This window comes from Pseudonaja textilis, chromosome 1, assembly GCF_049901715.1.
Source record: "Pseudonaja textilis isolate UNSWEBS1 chromosome 1, rPseTex1.2, whole genome shotgun sequence".
Taxonomy (NCBI): Eukaryota; Metazoa; Chordata; class Lepidosauria; order Squamata; family Elapidae; genus Pseudonaja; species Pseudonaja textilis.
In genome coordinates, this window is record NC_141990.1 from 159,945,106 (window position 1) to 159,965,277 (window position 20,172).

Below are 20,172 nucleotides of genomic sequence, written 5' to 3' on the forward strand. Positions count from 1 at the left end.
CAGTAATGATGTGAGTGCTGTACAGTAGGACTTGCTTCATTTTCTAAGGATTTATGCATTAAAAACAACACCAAATTTCTTACCATCTTTCCATAAGACAGAGGTGCAATGTAAAATATCCCATAGAAGAAAAATGTTTCTTCTACCTAATAGCAGGGTAGACAATAGCCTTTCCTAAATGGAGGCAGATAGCCTAAATCAAGACCAATTTCTACATGCTAAAGCTGTTCATTAGAAATATCAGCAACAGGGAGGAAAACCATTAGAACTCAAAAGCATACAGAGTTATCTTTCTTTTGTTAATAAATTACTTCAAAAAGATAAGTGTATACTGAGAGGCTAGGAGGTAATAAAGATGCAGAGATTCTTCCATTCTACAATTAAATTTGATTCTACTATAATCAGAAACAGATCTTGCCAAAGTGTGCCAAGGCATGTCCACAGATTCCTGGAATCAGATGGAAATACCTCAATAATTGTTGCTCGAAGTAGTAATAAATAGTAAATAAAGTTTATCTGGCAAATCTTGACTAATGGGTAAGGCAAGGCAACTGACTAGCATTTTAAAAATTATGCTGCAGGAGGGTTACTATGTATTCATTATTGCTTTGGTTTTACACAATCCTGTTCATTTTGATTCCGAAGAAAGTTAATTGGGTTGAAAGAAGTGTGTTTTGAAGTTCCACTCTTAGACTGCAATGAATGAACAATTTCACAGCTAAAGAAACAAAGGGGAACAACTTAAAATACATCCCCTGAGCATTCTTGGCTGCTATTAAATTTTACAAAGTAAAGAGCAGGATAATTTATCATGGATTTCTCAATGTTAAATTTTGTTTGTTATGTATCAATGGAACACAAAAAATAGATATTGTATACATGGTGATTCAAATAAAATGAATTTTTGAAGTTTCTGATGGGGAATAATAGCGGGCTGGTGCAAGGATAGCAACCACAGCTGAGAACTCTCACTAGGATGCCTATTCTACACAGCACAACCTTCCTGAATCAAAGAGGATGAGATAAACTAAGTGTGCTATGGACCTAATTGAAGAAATGGGGGGAAAATTGCAATCATTCCAGGAGCTGAGATGCTGGGAAACCTATAACTGCATTAGAGCAGAAACTGACATTAAAATCTTCCTTTTCCCCAGTTCTTAATCATTTCAGGAAGTAATCAATTACAGATGAAGAAATATTTCTTCTGTAGCGAAGATCAAGTTTTGCAGTGAGTTAAATCTTCTTATGAGATTACAAGAAAACCAACAACCCAACAAGGGTAGATTTAGACTTAAGAACTATATGCAAACAATTAAGAATAGATACAAGAAAGTTTTTAAAATGATATTTTAGTTCTTGAAATATTGAATAGACACACAAATGAGTGCATTATAGGCATAAAGAGTCATACCAGAACTTTTGTGGATGAATTTTGGAGAACTCTTTATAAGGAATTGAACTTCTAATGAGAAAGCTAGAAGAATTTGGGGCATTGGTTGATTTCAATATTAATAAACCAAAGCCAAAGAAGTTAACAAAAATATGAAGAGAAAAGATTAAATAGAATAAAATGGATTTTTAAGATTTAGAAGAAGATAAAATATCTGAATATAACTATGACAAATATAAATTGTATGTTATTTGTTATTTGAACATTAAGCACTGAATAAAGTTTAAAAACATATGTTAAGATAGGACCAATTACAATTGTCATTGTTGGGGAAATTTGTATGGAAGGTGGGAAAACCCAAATTAAATGTAAAGTACATGCATACAGATAAAAAGGAAAGTTGGTCTAAGAGATTTGAAATTATATTTTGCTATCTGATATTTAGTTTGGATAAAGGAATGTGTATTAAGGAATAGAAGGTTATTGAAGTAAGAAGGACATGATTTAAGATTTGGGTGGCAAGGACATTTATTATATGACAAAGCTAAGGTGAATGTAGATAAAAATCAGTATGTCAAGCAGGCCATTCTCAGAGTATGGAATAAATACAAAGAAGAATAAATGAAAGAATATATATATGGGCTGATATATGGGCTGAAAACTTTAGTTAAAATATATAAATGGAACAATGGGAAACATATGACTGAAAGGTTTGAAATGTACATTGTGTTCTAACCTTTGAAGGTGCTTTGAATCTTTGCTGAAAATGTGAACAACATGAAGGGAAATTTTATTATGTTTGATGGATATGTAAAAAAGCCAAATGTTTTTTGATACAAATATTTCCAAAAATTCAGGTTTAAAAATTAAAGTTCCACTGAAAACAGAGACTTTGCTTTTGAGACTAATGGACAGGCAACTAAAAAGTCATGAAACTTTGTTTCTATATATGTCAGCTACAAGATGATTATATGTTCAAAAGTGGAAAGGTCTATCTGCAATGGAGGAACGGTTGGTTAAGTTGATGGAAAGATGGTTAAATTAACTTCTTTTGATAGAAAAACAGCATTCTCTACATCTAGGATTGAATTAAAATCCCTTATAGACTATTTGCAGAAAAGATGCACTTATGACTTGTGGGTTTAATGACTGGAAAAAGTGAAAAAGAAAAAAGAGGGTCTTTTTGGTAATCATAGACTAAGATATAATTTTGTAATCAAACATATAGTTGCAGCAGAGGAACTTGGAAGCTTAGTTCTGTTTCTTTTTATTCTTTCTCACTGCATTTTTGTTTTCTTGTTTTTCTTCTTTCTCTTTTCTTTCTTTGTTCTATTTTGCATTAGTTTGTGTTAATTTTTATGTTTTTTAAAACTTTTAATAAAATTTATTATAACGAAAAAATTAAATGAAATGTTTCAATTGTTGTTAGTAACATTATATGTAGTCCACACTGAGATTGCCACAGTTAGCTGAATTATACAATCAAAGCAAGCTGGTTATTCTTCAAGCAAAACACATAAACTCGAACACATTACAAGAAGGCTTAATATCAACCATAGACACAATAGGGCTGAGCCCTATTCCTCAAAGTTAAGCTTGTGAGATCTAATATACAAAGAGAGCCCCATGTTCAGCAAGAATATCTGCATCAAAAAACCCTTCACCGTAATACAGCTATATGTCTTTTCAAATCCTAATGTTATCTTTTTAAAGTTTAAATGGAAGTCTTCATGCTTTTTTGGTCCACACATCCTCACTGAACATATAGATACCTTTGTTGATGAGGTGACAAAGAATACAGGAAAATAGGTCACATTACAAAGTGGTTGCCTGAACAGAGTTTTTTGAAAGGAGGATAAAGAAACAGAGGACAATACCTTCTTCGCATTAGGAGGAAGGTCATCAGTGGATGAGTCCATTTCTGGTTTGGATTCTTCAGTCTTCTTTCCTGCATTTTCTTCATCAATAGAAACAACTTTTTCAGTTATGCTACTTGTCAATTCTTCTGATTTTCTCCTCAGTTCTTTCTCTTCTGTGCTACGATCAATGCAGGAATCAATACCTAGAGGCTAGTGAAATAAAAGTAAGTCATTCTCAATCATATGTTCTAGCTGGCTTATTCCAAGTCTATAAAATGTGCATCTTTTTAACATGGGATTAAGGAAACCTAAATCTCATCATGCGGTAGGAATTAACTAATCAATTTCCCTCCATGAATGTTTGGATTACTGTCTTAACTACACAAGATACCGAGACATCCATTCCTATGAACAGCAGAAATGGTACAATGAAGTCTAGTAATGTACAGTATTTCTTTCTCATCTACTTTAAATGAAAGACCCATAATGAGGCAGAAAATCTTAGTGGGTTAAGCACCTATTTACATTTGGAACCTCTTGTCTCCGCCCCTGGTGATATGCTCTATTTATACTATAAAAACATCTTACTTTCCCAGTTTAAAAACTGAAAGAATTAGTTAAGCCTGTGAGCAGCACTGAGGAATATTGGTCCTGGGCTCTTCAGAGAAAGATAGAACTAGACAATTGTCCTGAGGCTTCTGCACTAAGTAAGCGGGCAAGGTGCTGAAGCACTGCTAGGAATAAAGAGCAGTTTGGCATCTATTAAAGAGCAACCCAGAATGCCTGAATAACCCTGCAGATAGATCAGGCTGAATGAGCATAGCTGAGTAAATGGCAACCTGGGCGTATGTATAACACTGTTCTTGATTTTACCTTCTCAGAGTGAACTAGAATCTTTTCCTCAAGACAGCTGAGCATACTTTCAATAACAGAGATGCGTTTGTTCAGTTCAAGTATCTAAGAGAGAAGAAAGAAGATAGCAAAGGACAGTGCCCACCACCACAATTTTTCTTAGCAGTTAAAGGAGAAATAAACAAATACAGAGCAATACTAGTTCTCATAACCTTGATGGACTAAAGATCATGATTTCACTGAATAGAAAAAAAACATTTTAGAAAATGCTGGAACATTATAATAATAATTAACAATAACAGAATGTAACAATTAAATAACTGTCAAGGAGGAAGGCTGTATATACTTAAAATACACATTTAAATGTGTCTCCCATTTTGTTTTTTGTACATGACCTCTGAATTAAGATCTCTCCTTTGAAGGAAATAACATCCTCACTTGTCAAGTAATAAGGCAGCTTGTATCTTGTGACTTGCTCTACAAACTCCAATGAACAACTTTTGATATTTAGCTGACACTACTGGCAAAATCCATGCTATATTTACACTTTAATATCAAATTATTGTTTATAGAGCTGATGTTTTACATCAGGTCAAGCTAATCTTACACCATGATCTCAGGTCTTCACACAGACTTATAAAATGGAAGGTTAACAGATTTATTTATTTATTTATTTTGAAAGTTTTATTTGGGTTTTCACAAAACCAAAATACAAATAAAACATCTTTTTTGAAAATAGCATGGTCCCAGGTTATCACTTCTTCATACAGACACAAAACTCAATTTCATGCTCATTTTTATATTCTATTCCATATCTTATTACCGTTTTATATTTTCTACGTAGTTTTTCCCCTCTTTTAATTTTCTCAACTTTATTTTAATTATCTCACCTCAATCAAATCATTATAGTTATACTTTTGTCTGTCCTGTTTCAATTTCATATTATCTTTTCTTATTAAACAATTTTTTCCCTGTAGTTACCAATTGGAGTATGGCACCTTTATATCTTTTAATTTTATCCATTCAAACTCTTATTTAAGCTTCAATGTATATCTTTAAGATTATAGCATTCAATATAATACATAACTTCCAATCGAATTCTGCTTGGTACATTCTTAAAATACACACTATATTCTTAAAAAGAAAAAAAAATATGTGTGTGTGTGTGTGTGTAAATAAAGCACACATTCCATTCCAATTCAATTCTATCATTAACATTCATTAAAATCTTAACATCTTTAACATTTATTTTCAATTAAATATCATACTTCCTTGGGAACACTTATAAACTTTCCATAGTAAATTCTTTTTTTCCATATTTCTCACTTATATTTTTATAAATCATTACTAATAATTAAAAATGTTCCCATTTAATTCTCTCAATCATTTTAATTCATTTATTTATTACCAAACATTCAACTACATTACAGTAAATATTTTATCCATCATTTTAATCATATTTTCTAAAATTATTTCTGTTTATAATATAACAATGCTATCTTATGTACCTTTGCAGAATCCCTTTTGTAATTAAATTTTCACCCATTATCTCTAAACAAGCTTATGGTTACAATCCTTATATCTTTTCCCTGTTTCTCCATTTCTTGTTTCTGTCTTTTACAACTTCTTTTCCTTGCCTTCTTCGCCCTCTTCTTCTCCCTCCCCTTTTTACCCCCTCGTCTCTCTACTTCTAACTCTCTCATCTTTAATCCCCTCTTCTGTTGCTTTCTAATATTATACTTATTTTTCAAATTCTTCTTCTTCTTTTTGGTTGTTTTTTCTAGTCTTAAACCTTTCACTCTCTTTCCCCCCTTTTCTCCCCCCACAACTTAAAATTATTTGATCATTAAAGATGGCTTCTTCTTTGTCCCAATCTTCTAGTTCTGCAAGCGTTTCTTGTTGTTTCTCATAGTTCCAGATCTCCATTTCTAAGAATTGAAATATGAAGCCAAAAGAACCTCACCCTTCTTGTGCATCTTCTTTCCATTTTTTAAGTTCCATTTTCAGTTCTTCTAAGAGTGATACCATTTTAAAGACTTTTAAACAACCACCCGGTTAATTTTAGTCATCCAGATGCAAAAACCAAAAATTTAATTAAAGATTTAAAGATTTAATTTTAAAATCAAACGTGAATTAGGAAAGAGGTTTGTCTTTCATGACAGGGACTGCTTTTCCTCTTTTCTGGTTGGGAGAACTCAGACACTGATAGTTGGAGAAATGGAACTATTCTGCTGTGGTAAGGGGAACGTGCTCAGAATGACTGAATGTCATAAAGATTGCCAATAACACAAGAAGTTATTATTTCTTCCTTAAGGATGAGATACTCAATAACAAGTCTCCCACAATGGGTGGGCTATGAGTACCTGCAAATACCAATTCCCTGGAAGTCTACCACTTACCCAACTGACGGATTCTGTTAGGCTGGAGAAAAATCAGACTAATGTTTGTTATGCATCTCTAACTGAAACCATGAACATTAGTTCTTAGGTTCTTCTTTCACTTCAATCTGGAATGTTTTGAATAGGTTGAGGGGCCTTGATGAACATCTGGAGTGCAAAATTGCCTGTGGTGCTTTTAGCTAAATGATGAACATGGTGAATAATACGGTTACATACACCTAAACACTAAACACATTATGAGGACTAATAACATTATAAAGAGCAGGAACAATAGAATTATAGCTGTATCTCAACCCAATTCATTATATCGTAGCATCTATATCTCTGCAGCTAAAAACAAAGTTGTTTTTTTCCTCATAAATCTAAATTATGAGGTACATTAAGTATGTAATAGAAGCTTGATTCTGACTGAAGCATTTTCCCCAGTCATCTCTATCAAAGCTAGCCTGCTCAAATAAATTTATGAAAAGGTCATACTTTGTAAGTTCCATCTTAGAACTTTTCATATTTCAGTGCAATGATGTTCATGTCAAAAACATGTTCTCATTCAGTCGGCTACTTAAACCAAATAATGCTTAAAATATATGACAACTAATCTCAGGAGATTTTCAAGCCACAGAATAAAAAAATTGAATTATGATTTTTTTTGCTCAGTATTTATTAAAATAAGATTTCCCTCAAAGTTGTTTCATAGCTCTGTGTAGAGAATTTTTTTTCTTTTCCCTTCCTAGGAGAAATGAATTTCCTAATCTGATTAAATAAAACATGTGAATGCTTAATAACCAATCTTTATGAGCTACTTAATAACCAATCTTTATGAGCTACTGTATTATTACTGGGGGAGGAAAGATTTTTTTTTAAGAGGGTCCCCTTTTCTAGTCCAAAATCATGCTCCTATTTAAGATGCTCTCTCCATAGTAGGCCACATGGAGAAAACTACACACACTTTAAAATTAATGGCTTCTATCGAATGAGCATTTCTATAAAAATTCATGGACTTGTGGGAAAAAAGGAGGAAAATAAAATGAAATATGGTGTATTTTTATGACTAGAAAAGAACAAAGGTGGAATTTGGTAAACCTGTTAGTTCCAGAATAGAATTTGCCAGTAGTGCTAGATTAAGAGTTAGAAATAGAGTTCTCATTTTACTGACCTCTTTTTATTGATTTATTTGTTTGACTGATAGGGTTTCAAATCAGAAAGAGACAAGGCAACTTATATTTTAAACTCAATAAAACATTCATAAATGAAAAAAAAACACATAGAAATGAAATGAAAAAGCACATAAAACATACAGAAATGAAAAGAAAAATCACTATGGAAAAGCACATAAAAATAATTTCAGCCATACCTCACCAGTCATGATTTGGCAGAATTACAAAATACCTCAACTCGTACCATTTTTGAAAAGTCAAATTTTCAATGACTTTCTAAAGCAAAGCAGGATAGGGTTGAATGGACCTCAGAGGGAAAGGTATTCCAGAAGGACTCCAGGATCCCACAAGATGGCACTGATTACCCTGCCAGGACTTATAGGCTTATAGGCATTGGCAGTAGAAGAAAGATGATCCCATAGATAACCAAGCTCTGAACAATCTAGAAATGGGGTTTCAAACTTGCAGCATCATGTTGCCATCACATGACATTTTGCAACGTTTTCCCTATTTGCAGAACTGGGATGTGGTGTGGCCTGCACGTGACGCATCTGGCCGATGGGCCGCCAGTTTGACACCCGTGATCTAGAGCTTCATATATGATAACCAGCACATTGAACTGATCCTGGAAAAAATAGTAATAAGTGTAGCCTTGGACATGTAAGTATTACTCTAGAATAATGATGTGTACCCCTAAACTGCTTATGCAGTCACATTCTGGACCAGCTGTAACTTCTGAAATCTTAACATATGCAAGCTACGATTCATGAGGGGGCAAATGAATGAACATTGCATAATATTACACAAGGCACTATTCATTACAGAACTTGTAAATTTAATTTAACAATGGAAAATAACAATGGAAAATATGAGTTGCATTGGTTCCAAAACATTGTGATAGTATTGACTTAAATGTATACTGACTCCAAAAGTTAGTTTACAAACATACTCTATATCTCATGTCTTTTTTTAAAAAATATTAAAAATAAACTTTATTAAAGATTAAAAAGAAAAACATATACACATTTATAATTTGGATTGTATTCAGAATGAAAGTAGATGATTTCCTGTAGTTTCAATAAAATACTAGATTTATTTTGTACCTTGTGGTTTTATTGATCAATTTTATATTGAATATTTTATAGCTTGTACCCATTTCAATCTATGAACTGTATTCTTTGTCTCTGAACATATAAAAGTTTTGTCATCTGAGTGGTGAATAGAAGCAACAGAAATTATTTAATTCTTTATGTGGCTGGGAAACATACTTTCTGTTAGCATTGTCCATAAAACAATGGCTTGGTCTCAACCAATGAATTTTTATATAGATAGTCCTTGAGCTATGTTTGGCGACAGCTCAAAGTTACACCACCAGACAATTGACGGTTATGACTAGTCCTTGGAGTTCTGTCCATCCCAGCAACTTCATGGTCATGTGACCATAGTCTGGGTTCTTGGCAACCAGTTCATACTTATGATCAGTTGCAGCATCAGAACAGATGCACATGATTGCCATTTGCAGTCTTCCCTGTCGGTTTCTTCAGAAAATCAATAAGAAAGCCAGCAGGGAAGGTCACAAGTCTGCTATAAATCAAGAGCTAACAGTATTTCAACATTTTTCCATACATGAAAAATATTATAAAATAATATTGAATAAGTATGCTGAGAAAACAATCATGGCCTTGGTAATAAATATCTTTGTTGGCAATGTAATATCTGTGCACATAAATTTTGTCTATATTTCTCCAAGAAATAAATGTCACTTTATTTCATGCCTATGGTTCACTTCCCTTTCAATTTTTGAGCTCAGTTCGATAAAATTTGTTACTAATTCCACTACTTTTACAATTATTGTACAGATATTCTTCATCTTACAACCATAACTGAGCCCAGAATTATGTTCTGTAAGCCATTGTGGCTTCATGTCGAGGTATCACGTGTAATTTTTTGACAATTTTTGCAGGGCCTGTTAAACAAATTAATATTTCCCATTGGGTATTTTTGGTCAGAAACTGGAAGTAAATGCCAGAAACTGACAAAATATATATATATGGAAAGTTGCAAATGGCCATAAAAGTGAGACAGTTACCAAGGACCTAAAAACTTGATCAAATGACCATGGCCTGTCTGTGTGGCCTTTGTAACTTTGAACAGTTGCTAAAGAACCCATCATAAGTCAAGGAGTACTTGTATTTGCATTGAACTGAGTTGATAAAATTGGGTTTATTATGTAATACTGACCATCAGATTGATTTTTGTGCCTTGTCTCTCACCTTCAACTAGGGTTCCTTAAATCTTTCCCATTTCCAGTCACTAAAGTAATATTCATCAGCTTTAACAAGTGTTGCAAAAAAGGTAATAAAACTGGGCACAATTCACTTAACAACCACTTTGCTTAACAATGGACATACTGGTCGCAATTGTGGTTTTAACTTGAGGACTACCTGTATACTTCTATCTGTAATTGTTTCATTATACTATTCCCTATTTTCTTCACTTTGGCGTCCTTTTATTTTGGTTTGAGTTTTATTAGAGTTCCCAAAACAAATTCTCCAAAAGAGAAAAATATAGGATATAACTAAGCACAGAAGCTATCCAATATCTAATTTACCTGATTTCCATTTCCTTGTGAAGATGCTGTGCTCCTGTGTTTTGTGTACCGTGGCTGATAGATGAACGTTTCTTGAGCCTCTTTTTCATCTTCATCAGAAGTATCCACCTTAGCTGAGTACTGGAGTTGGGGCTGCATATTCCATGGGCTGCCTTTGGGAACAGAAGAGGATTGGACAATTTGGTGATCAGATCCATAATTACCTGATTCACTAGTAACATTTTGTGTTTTCACAAGAATTTGAGGCAAAAGAGGGGAATGAAGACAATAGAGAAAAATCAGCAAAAGCACTTTATGGTATTATAGGCTCACGCGAGATTTAAAATATTCTTGAACTGGTATTGTAAGATTCAGGTTTTTTTTTTACCAACTCAAACCCTGATGCAAATTGAGAAAAAAAATATAAGCACATGAAACAGAAAAACAGTTGAGTGAATTCAGGCCAGTCTGTTTCCCTAAACCTTAAGAAAGGAGGCAAGGTCAAACCACTTCCAAAAATTTTGCCAAGAAAACTGCAAGCACTTAGCCTGGGCAACTGCCAGGAGTCAACAGTGGCTTTTAGGCACCATAAGGGGAAAAAAAATCTCTGTAAACCTTAAGCAATTTAGAAGAAATGCTTTTTACCCATTACAGATGCTAAGATTGAGATAAATGTTTTAGCTATACATTTTAATTGGAGTACCATTAATAAAGGCAGTGTTGTAAACCTTATTTGTGACCTTATTTGATTAGCATCCTCTCTTAGCTGGCCCTGTTATCTGAACCTGGCAAGACCCTAATCCGTTTCATTCTAAAGATTTTCTTTTGCTTCCTAGTTGCTCAAGGGTCAAACTTGCTAATAAGCTAAGCCAACAAATGATGCTAAGGTTTTCCTTTCAATGTGTGTTCCCTATTGTTATGTTTGCTATCTTTCTTGTAATCTCCTCTCCCCAATGGGTGAAACTACACAATTTCCCCTTGCTAGTTACTCTAGAACTAAAGTCAGGATTCCAAAGAGCAGGGGGACAGGGGGAAGAGCTGTAAGATTTACTTCTTTTTTTCCAGCTTCCTTGTTAGTTGTGTTCATGCCCTTTAGGCTTACTGGCTGTTTAGGGCTGTATTCATCTGATGCTCTAATGGTCTTTGATGCAGGGACAATTCCTTAATGAATCTTTTTTTAATATATATTAACCTCTTGGCAATTTCTGCTATGTTCCCATTGTTTGGTATCCATCCTGCAAATTATAAATTAAGCATTGATTCACAGATTGATGGCAACACTGGGCAATGGAAATGAATTTGAGAGGCAGAGTAAGATCTACTTTCTTGATATGAGCTTTCAATTCGAATTTTTACAAGGGCACATGGTGATTAGATTATTTTCAAGTCAAGCAGACACAATTCTTCCAAATTAATAAACTTGGGGACTGGAGCAGAATAGTATGTTATATATTGGGACAGGTTAATCCAAATGATTCTGTTACTCATGTAATTTCTCTTAGAGTCAAATCAAAGGAAATATTATATAAATGCAGTGGAAAAGTCAGCGATGAAATCAGATTGAAAAGAGCAGATAATGATATATACAATGGAAGAACTGATATCAAAAGCACTTTGGGGGGTTGTTTTTTTTTTTTTTTGCTTTGGTATAACTTTACATGGGATCGATAGATTTTCTTGCCCCTCCTGATTTCTTTAGTTTTTACAGATCTACAACCAAATACTAATTAACTAAAGCAAGAAACAGCTACATGAAAAATGCAGAAAAATACGACTTGTGAAGCCAAGAGAAGGATGAGTTGTGAAAGAGAAAGGCAAAAGATTACTCCATGGGTAAAGGATAGAGAAACCAATATGAAGTGGAGCATTGGGGGCAGTTAAAATAGAAAGGAACAAAAGCTTGGAAAGGGACAGCAAGAAAATACCTGGTTTCCTGAAACAAGCTGTCCTTGTTGTTTCCCATTTTCGCCACATCTCTTTTCCACCTGACCCAACCTCTGAGAGACTGAATCATTACCAGTAGTGGGAACCCAACATCAAAATGCAGAAGCTCCTTCCTTTCAGAAAAATCTCTTTAAGACTTTTCCTCATCCCCTTCTTTCCTCTCTCCTTTCTTTTTCCCTTTTTCTTCCCATAAGACACTGAGCTTTGTAATTATTTCCCAAACTTCAAATACTCAATATTATTTGTTAATCATCTAAGTTAAGAAACAAGAGTTAAATTTGTGATTCTTAAACTTTATGCTTACAGTTCAAAGAGGTGCGCTCTATGAGCTTGTAGTCTGGTGCTGTTTGAGATAATTTAAAAAAAAAAAACAAGAAATGTAAATCAAATAAATGCAGGGTACTGGTAGTTCGCAGGAGATATTCATGGAAAGAAGAAGTGACTGATAAGTCCAACTGCTAACTGGGATAATTCAAAAGTGCAATTTCAGAGCGTGGCCCAGTGATAGACATTGGTGGTAAACAAAGGTAGCCCAATGAATTATATTTACTCAGAGGTTAAAGTAATTATGTATGGGAAGATGTTCCCTGAACTCAGAGCTGGTTGGCAAGCCCACAGTAAAAGAACAATACTTAGGATGGGGATTCCAAGAAGGCAGAACCAATTGACAGGTATTGTGTGTGTTGGCTGAGTAAAGGCTTGAGGCCTGCATGAGGGAATATTATGTGAAGCTTGTTTATGGACCAATAGCAGATCTCGCCTCACCCCATGCGCAACCTGTTTCTTCCCTCCCCCTCTTTTTACCATAATTTTAATCATAATTTATATCAGTATAGCTACTATGTATGTATATACGTATGTATATGTATGTATATATTTTTATTGTTTTTAACCTTGTAAACCACCCAGAGTAATCTTGCAATGAGATGGACCCCAAGCAAATGTAATAAACAAAAATATTTAAGTTATTATGGATATCACAAAGAATATGAAAAAGTGGGGGAGAAGGGACTGTACTCTGGAATAGAAAAACAAATCTGCATTTTCTTCCTACAGTTCTTATGGTTTGTATGATGAAAGAGAATTTGCTTCAGAAATACTCTGAGGAAAAAAAATAGTTTTAGATAAATGTTCCAAGGTGGAATCTGGGGTTGTTTAATTATAGAGTGGTCAGGATGTGTATGTGTGTTTGTGGATGTGAATATATTATCTTTTACTATACAATCATCTCTTATTTGCCTGCAGATTCCCATGCTTATCATCTCTTATTTGCTCCCCAGATTCCCATGCTTAAATTAAATTCAAATGGAAGAAATTGTAAGTTTCAACAGCAGCAATATTTTTACCACTATCAGAATCTTGCATTCAATATCTTTTCTGGAAGAAAATAGCAGTAATCCCTCACTTAATTTCTATGCCCATAAACTTGATGGAGAATTTTGAATGGCCATTTCTGCTTAGCTCTCTTTGTGTGGAGCTCTGTAGTGATTCATTTGCATGTTTGAAAACATGCACCATGAAGTATCATGCAAATAAGGGCATATCAATTTTGAGTTCCAGTCTTAAGGATACTTTGAATATATGATACTATCCAGCTAAGCAAGGTACAGAAGATACAAAATCTAGAATCTATTTTATTCAGCATGCAAAACTTATTCTTTGAGCTGTAGCTTTTTCCTTCCCTAGTTTACTTCTCAAATATCCTATGATGAGACAGGAATTTACAGCAGACTGACATGAACTGTCCAAGCAATCTGTTTGTGCCAGTGTCTCCAAATACTTGAACTCAATATGAGTTATCTCATATGTTTTTTCAATCTCTGAAGCTAAATTGGAAAGTTTTTGTTAGAAAGTTGGAGGTTCTGGAACTTTGCCTCTTTATTTCCTAATCTAGGTTTGTAGCTAGTTTTCACCATCTCAGTCATCCAAACCACCCGTAGGTTAAAAAAAAACCTATAGCAAATTAAAAAGACATTATTTGCAACCCAAGGAAAAGCAGATGGCTGATCACTGCTCATGCACTTTCCCATGTTTGTCACCTTGTTAAAAATAACATTAGGGATAACTTGGTTTCTGATAATTTCATTTCCTAGATATTTAAAGCCTCTGACAGAGCAAAGACTTGGAACATAACTAGATTGTACCTATTATATAGGAAATTTAATCCCCTAAAACTCTACAATGTAGTCATCAGTGTGAAAATAAGAAAATATTTCTGTCCTGTTCTATGATATGGAGAGGTACATCAAAACAATTATATTTTACCATCTGCCTTTGTCATGAATCACGATGCATTCAGATTTAGGCATCCATTACCCATGTCCAGTTAAAAACACAATGGGCCAACTGAGACTGTCTTCAGTAGGAAAGCCTGCTACAGATATGGAAAACCGTATCTGAACAGAATTTTCCCAACAATATTGCAGAATAGCTGATAAGGAAAAAGTAGTAGTAACAAGCTCATTACTTTTGAAAATCTGCAGTATATGAATAAAGCTAGAAGTGCAAAAACCAAATGCTTCTCAGCCTGGGAAGGATTTCTATTTCTTCTCTGCAAGCAGAACACCCACATTTTTTTAATTGGATCATACTATTTTTAAAAAAATAATAATCAGGAATTCAATCTGGCATATATAACATTCCATCTTCCAATCTGTCCCTGTAACCACAACCCTGGACAATAGGCTGAGCTAAAAAAGAATGAGTTATAATATTTGTTGTGACATGGAGAACTGCATTTGATGGCTGTAGATAGTTCATTTATTTTCATTCCATAAATTACTCCCAGTCAAATTAACTTGGCAACTAAATGGATCACTTATAATTGTAATTTTGAAACCAAATGTTTTCTTGTATATATATATATATATGAATAGATACATTTATATTTTTCCTCTGTTTATTTTGCCCTTTTTGCATCTTTCTATTTGCTATTGCTGAATTCCATCACATCAACCACTTTTGAGTATTGAAGAAATGCTTTCTCTCTATGGTTTTGGCCAACTGTTCTACCATAACAGAGAATAAGTTGCAATGTAAAAATACCTGGAGTTTTAAAACTTCAATTAGTCATTTGTATGCCCATTTTTATTATGCTGGAAAGACTCTAAGAAAACTGTTAAAGATGGAACATCTTTCTGTGAATTATGAAAGAAATACAAAATGTCTGCATGTAAACAAAAGATATATTTCTCAAAGTTTGAACTGTCCAGAAAATATAGGATTCTGCCTTTAACACTAGCAATTTAAAATTCCCTCTAATGCTGGAAGTACCTACCAGCCTTGGGGATTGTTTCCAGGTTTTTGTTATGCGAGTTGCCTACAAACTGGACTTCTGTGCTGAATTCTTGTTCTGGAAGAGCCGTGTGCTTCCCTTGCTCTTGCAAGATATGATGGAAAACTGCAGCCAAGTCTGCTTCTGCTACCATGGAGTCCTTCTGCATGGAGGCTTCCTCACCATTTGGAAAATCTTCAATGCTCTAAGAAGAATCATCTGTTGGTATTAATAAGCAGGCTACATATTCTCTCATTTGCACACTTACAATTGTTCTTTTCCAACAACTTCTTAATCCAAGAGCATTACCATCTAGCTTTAATCAGTTGTGGTGTAATACTCCTTGTGTGTCAAAAACATGCAAACGCATTTTCATGGGGCATAGACATGGTAGAACCTGGTCAAAGTGAATGAAATGGGTAAAGACTACCTTAAAAGTGAAAGTTGGCTCTCAAGCCAAATTTTTTCATATTTGACAGAAATTCAACCCACGTCTACCTACATTCTGAAAATGTAGCAAAACTGAACTCATCCAAGATGCCAAAGGTAGCAAACTCTTCCCTAAGAAGCTACAAACCCAAGTTATGTTCTCTCATCATGAAAGAATCAGTTAATGAGATCAGATGCTCATTCCAGGAGGTGCTGCAAAGAAATATTTTCTGTTGAGAGACTCATGCTGCTGACTACATTGAACATTTTGATTTTTTCTGAAGAAAGCCCAGAGCCCCAAGCATCTCAATAGATTTTCAACAGTCTTAGTTTCAATACATTTCTCACATTAAAAACTCTTAGGCTACACATTGGACTAATGAAATACAATGAATAGAAAATAAACTGAAAGAAGAGGAAAGGACCATAGATTCAGACCACCACCAGATCCCTAATACCTGAAAGTCTTCTTTCCCAGAAAGCTGGACAGATTGACGGCGAGATTGGGAAGAATATTCTGAGTCGGTTTCAAAATCAAAGGAATGTACAGAAAGTAGGCGCTTTTTCTTGCGCATCTTAGGAAGCATAAAAAGTGAAAGATTTAAAATTTCACCACAAATACAAGGTATTACATTTCACATGATCTTCAATAAAGGATAACATCCCTCCTGTTATTTACTGTGTGATAGTAGCACTCTCAACTAGAAAGGCTTCAGCCAAGATATTCCTCGTTTTCACCAGGCCTCTGCAGGTGGTTACACCTGGTTGATCTTAACTCAGGAGATTAAACTGCAAGAAGCATTGCTTAAACCTGGGAATATCAGGGCTGTAGGTGAGTAATAAAAATAAATATCTTGAAAGAAGACATTAGGAAAGATTCCTTCCTTGAGAATCCAGACATGCACGAGCACATTTCTGGAAATGTATCGGAGTTACTAGGACTCTTGTTTGGACTGTTCAAAACCAAGAGAGATTTGTCAGAAAGCTACAGTAAAAAGAAGCACCTTTTCCCAGATAATCTCATGGGGGGAGGGGGCGCAGTGAGGAAAAGAAAGGGTGATATGATTTAACAATGAAGTTACACATTGTGTAAAACATGCATGGAAAAAAAAATTGCATGAATTATCCTTACCCTGGCGTAAGACTCAGATTCTGCTCCATCCACATCATCACTTGTTTCCCCTTCCTCACTCTCATTATTTCTGTACAAGTGATAATCACCTGGATAAGAAAGACACATACATATATGCAAACAAACATATGTTGATCAGAGGGGCTATCAGCTCAGTTACAGACCACATTTTACATTCCAGAAGATGTCAGGTTCAATTGCTGCCATCCTCATTTCACTGATTTAGAAACTGATATTGCTGTATATGCATTCCTAATAATAATTTGACTTCTCATTTACTGTCATCTGCTCCATTGAATGCCCTTCTTACAATTGTCCTGCAAGCAACAGCTAGTGAAAAGTATTCTCATATAAAGACACTGTTGAAAGCACTTGTCCTTGTGCTGTTGGCTAGTTAGGCTGACAAATGAAAGCAATTTGGAAGGCAGCATACCTGGGATATCATTTTCTCCCACTGTAGATTAGTCAGACCACTGTAATAACCACATGAGGTCTTCTTGGTGGTACCACTTATTAGTATTCATTAAACTCTACCCATAAAGAGGCCCTTACATCTCATGATAGTATTGACACATGATATTCACAGCGACTGGTTATATTATAGGGTGACTCTTTATGGATTGTAATTAATGTTAAAATTTAATGTTGCACATTATCATCTAAAATTAATGATGTTAAATGTTGAAATTTTATCAGAAAAAAAACAGGACATTCCTCAAGGTGATTGTATATACTGTATAGTTTTCTGACCACTTATAGTGATCCACAACAGACCACAGGATTCCATTGAGATTTGTCTCAGTTTGACCAGGGCTCAACTGGAGTCAGTCTATCTACTTTGAGACAAATCCAAAATGAGATTCAGAAATTGAGCTATTTTTTGTTCCCTTGGCAAGTATGGAACAACATAAACAGCTCTAAATTTTATCTTATAATAGACTTGGATTTTTTCAGACACATTAAAGTGCATGAGGGAATGCATCCTGCCAAGATTCATTGAAATATGTTTAGGAATTTTAAGCTATACTTCTGTGACTTTTGATTGTTTAACCAGAAAGTGCCTGTACCTAGGTTGTTTGAGGACATAATTTGAAGACATGTTAAACCAGTGTTCTCTGGAAAACCATTGTAGCCAGTTGATAAGTAAAAGATTTCTGGTTAAATGGAAGGAACTCCAGAAAGAGAACTGATTTCCAAATAATATGTTGGGTTGCTTTGGGGTGGGTAGAGAGGAATGAGAAATTAAGAGAAAGGAAGAAATTTAATGAAAACTCTGAATGGAAAAAAAGGAGAAAAATGAAATGAATCATTTGCTGAACAAAACTGAACTAAACTGCAAGGAAGATGAAGCAATTTAAAATAAAACAAGAAAACTTAAAACAAAGATCAGATCTCGGAACCAACAGGTAATGATACAATAACAGCTTAAACAATATGTTTATGATGACACACTTAAGAAATTAGGAACAAAGACATGGAACAATCTCAATCAAGGAATCAATACTTCACACTTCAATTGCTGCGAATGGAATGGCCTTTTGGTCCAATTCTCAAATGGTTCCCCCCTCCCCGCCAAAGCTATTTTCTTAAAAGAGCACTGTTTCCTTAAAGTCCTGTTTTGCATTAGCAAGCTACATCTTGGAAGTGACTAAGGGCAAATCACTTCTGTATCATGCCCCCAAAAATTGAACTGATGTGTCTGTATAAATCATCAACTCAAAGGCAATGTTACAGTTTTTGTCCCATTTCTACTCAGGACATCAACATCTCATGCCCATTTCTAGGGTTTTGGGGTTTTTTGTTTGTTTGTTTTGAATGGATGAATTCCTGCCTACAGTACAGACTCAATGTCTGAAATCTGGAATAGTAAGAGACTCAATTTTCAAGATTTTTTCAAAAGGACAACACTATTTTAAGGTCTAAAGAATTTGTACATGGCCATGAAAAAAGCAACTTACTGGTGACATCTGGCAAGCTATGTATTCTGCCACTCAGACCTAGAATAAAAGAAATTAAGCTATTTTAAATCAGACTTTAAAGTAAACATGATGTAGGGTCAATTACATTTATCAGAGTTCATAGCTAATCAACAAAAAGCAATAGAAAATAGCAGCCTTTTATGTATCTGTGAAATGGCGTACAAACCATTAAAAGAATGTGCTAAACAGTTAATAATTATGCAAACTTGGAATGTGATAGGGACATTGCTGCATTCCACTGATTGCTCCTGCACCATGAAATATGTGCAAGAATAAGAGAGACACCCCCTAAACACACTCATATAATTAATTGTGCCAGCCTTTCTCAAAGCCTGTTGATTTAGCAAAATAAATTATCAGAATGACAAAAGGACAGATTATCTGACTTTTTCAAACTTGAATCTATGAGGGACCTACATCTGATGGTGCCAGGAGGCAGAGTAGGGATCACCCACCTTATGGAATATTTTCCCTTCAAATTTTGGTTTCCTTCATCACTGTTAATATTCAAGAAGGGCCCTTAAGGTTGGCTATGACAAGGGTTTGGGGGTCCTAGAGAACCAGTGACATTTTAAGGTAGTTTCCTTATAATGGGTGAAATGTGGTTGTTATATTTTTTTTCTGTTTGTGGTTTGTATACTTCACTTTTGGATGATTTTCTATTTTTAATCATTATTGTTTATATTTTATATTTATATTTTCTATATTATAATGAATGCTTTTATATTGTGATTTTATTTGATTTTTGGATGTCGCAGTCACTTCTGGTGAGATAGGCAACTTTATAAACAACAATATAAAAGCATGATTTGGCAAATTTAAGATGTGGGGATTTGCAGAACTTCCCAGGAAGTATGTATTGAAAATTATTACAATGTTTCAGAATTGTTATATACAATTATTGTGAAGTCATTTTAAAGAAGTACATCATGAAGGATACAACTGTAAATCCAATCCAAATCAGAATACTCTCTTGAATTTTAGCTGAATTTCCTCAAGGTTTCCAAATGTTAGTTCTCAGGCACAATGCAGCTAAATTTTCATTCAGACCATAATAAAATTTTCTATCTTATGGCTATGATAGATTTCCCCCCCAACAAATTTCAACCATATAGAAAGGGGGTGACTATGTCCTTGACCATAAAAGAGTTTCAACCTGCATTCAAGTGA

At 34.4% G+C, this 20,172-nt stretch overlaps 1 protein-coding gene across 10 annotated transcripts in view; it reads right to left on the reverse strand.

Annotated features, from left to right (window-relative positions):
• The window catches only part of MLPH (melanophilin), a 71,940-nt gene that overhangs the window by 25,202 nt on the left and 26,566 nt on the right, over positions 1 to 20,172 (reverse strand). For 2 of the 10 annotated variants that reach the window (XM_087919537.1, XM_087919545.1), the window contains 8 exons: positions 18,982 to 19,020; positions 17,024 to 17,112; positions 16,350 to 16,466; positions 15,466 to 15,667; positions 12,493 to 12,531; positions 10,266 to 10,417; positions 4,123 to 4,206; positions 3,256 to 3,459 (listed from right to left, as the gene is read on the reverse strand). In XM_087919537.1, coding sequence (XP_087775663.1) covers positions 3,256 to 3,459; positions 4,123 to 4,206; positions 10,266 to 10,417; positions 12,493 to 12,531; positions 15,466 to 15,667; positions 16,350 to 16,466; positions 17,024 to 17,112; positions 18,982 to 19,020 — 926 coding nt within the window. The remainder of the gene's footprint in view (positions 1 to 3,255; positions 3,460 to 4,122; positions 4,207 to 10,265; positions 10,418 to 12,492; positions 12,532 to 15,465; positions 15,668 to 16,349; positions 16,467 to 17,023; positions 17,113 to 18,981; positions 19,021 to 20,172) is intronic. The other 8 variants (XM_087919538.1, XM_087919546.1, XM_087919542.1 and 5 more) reach the window with 7 other exon arrangements.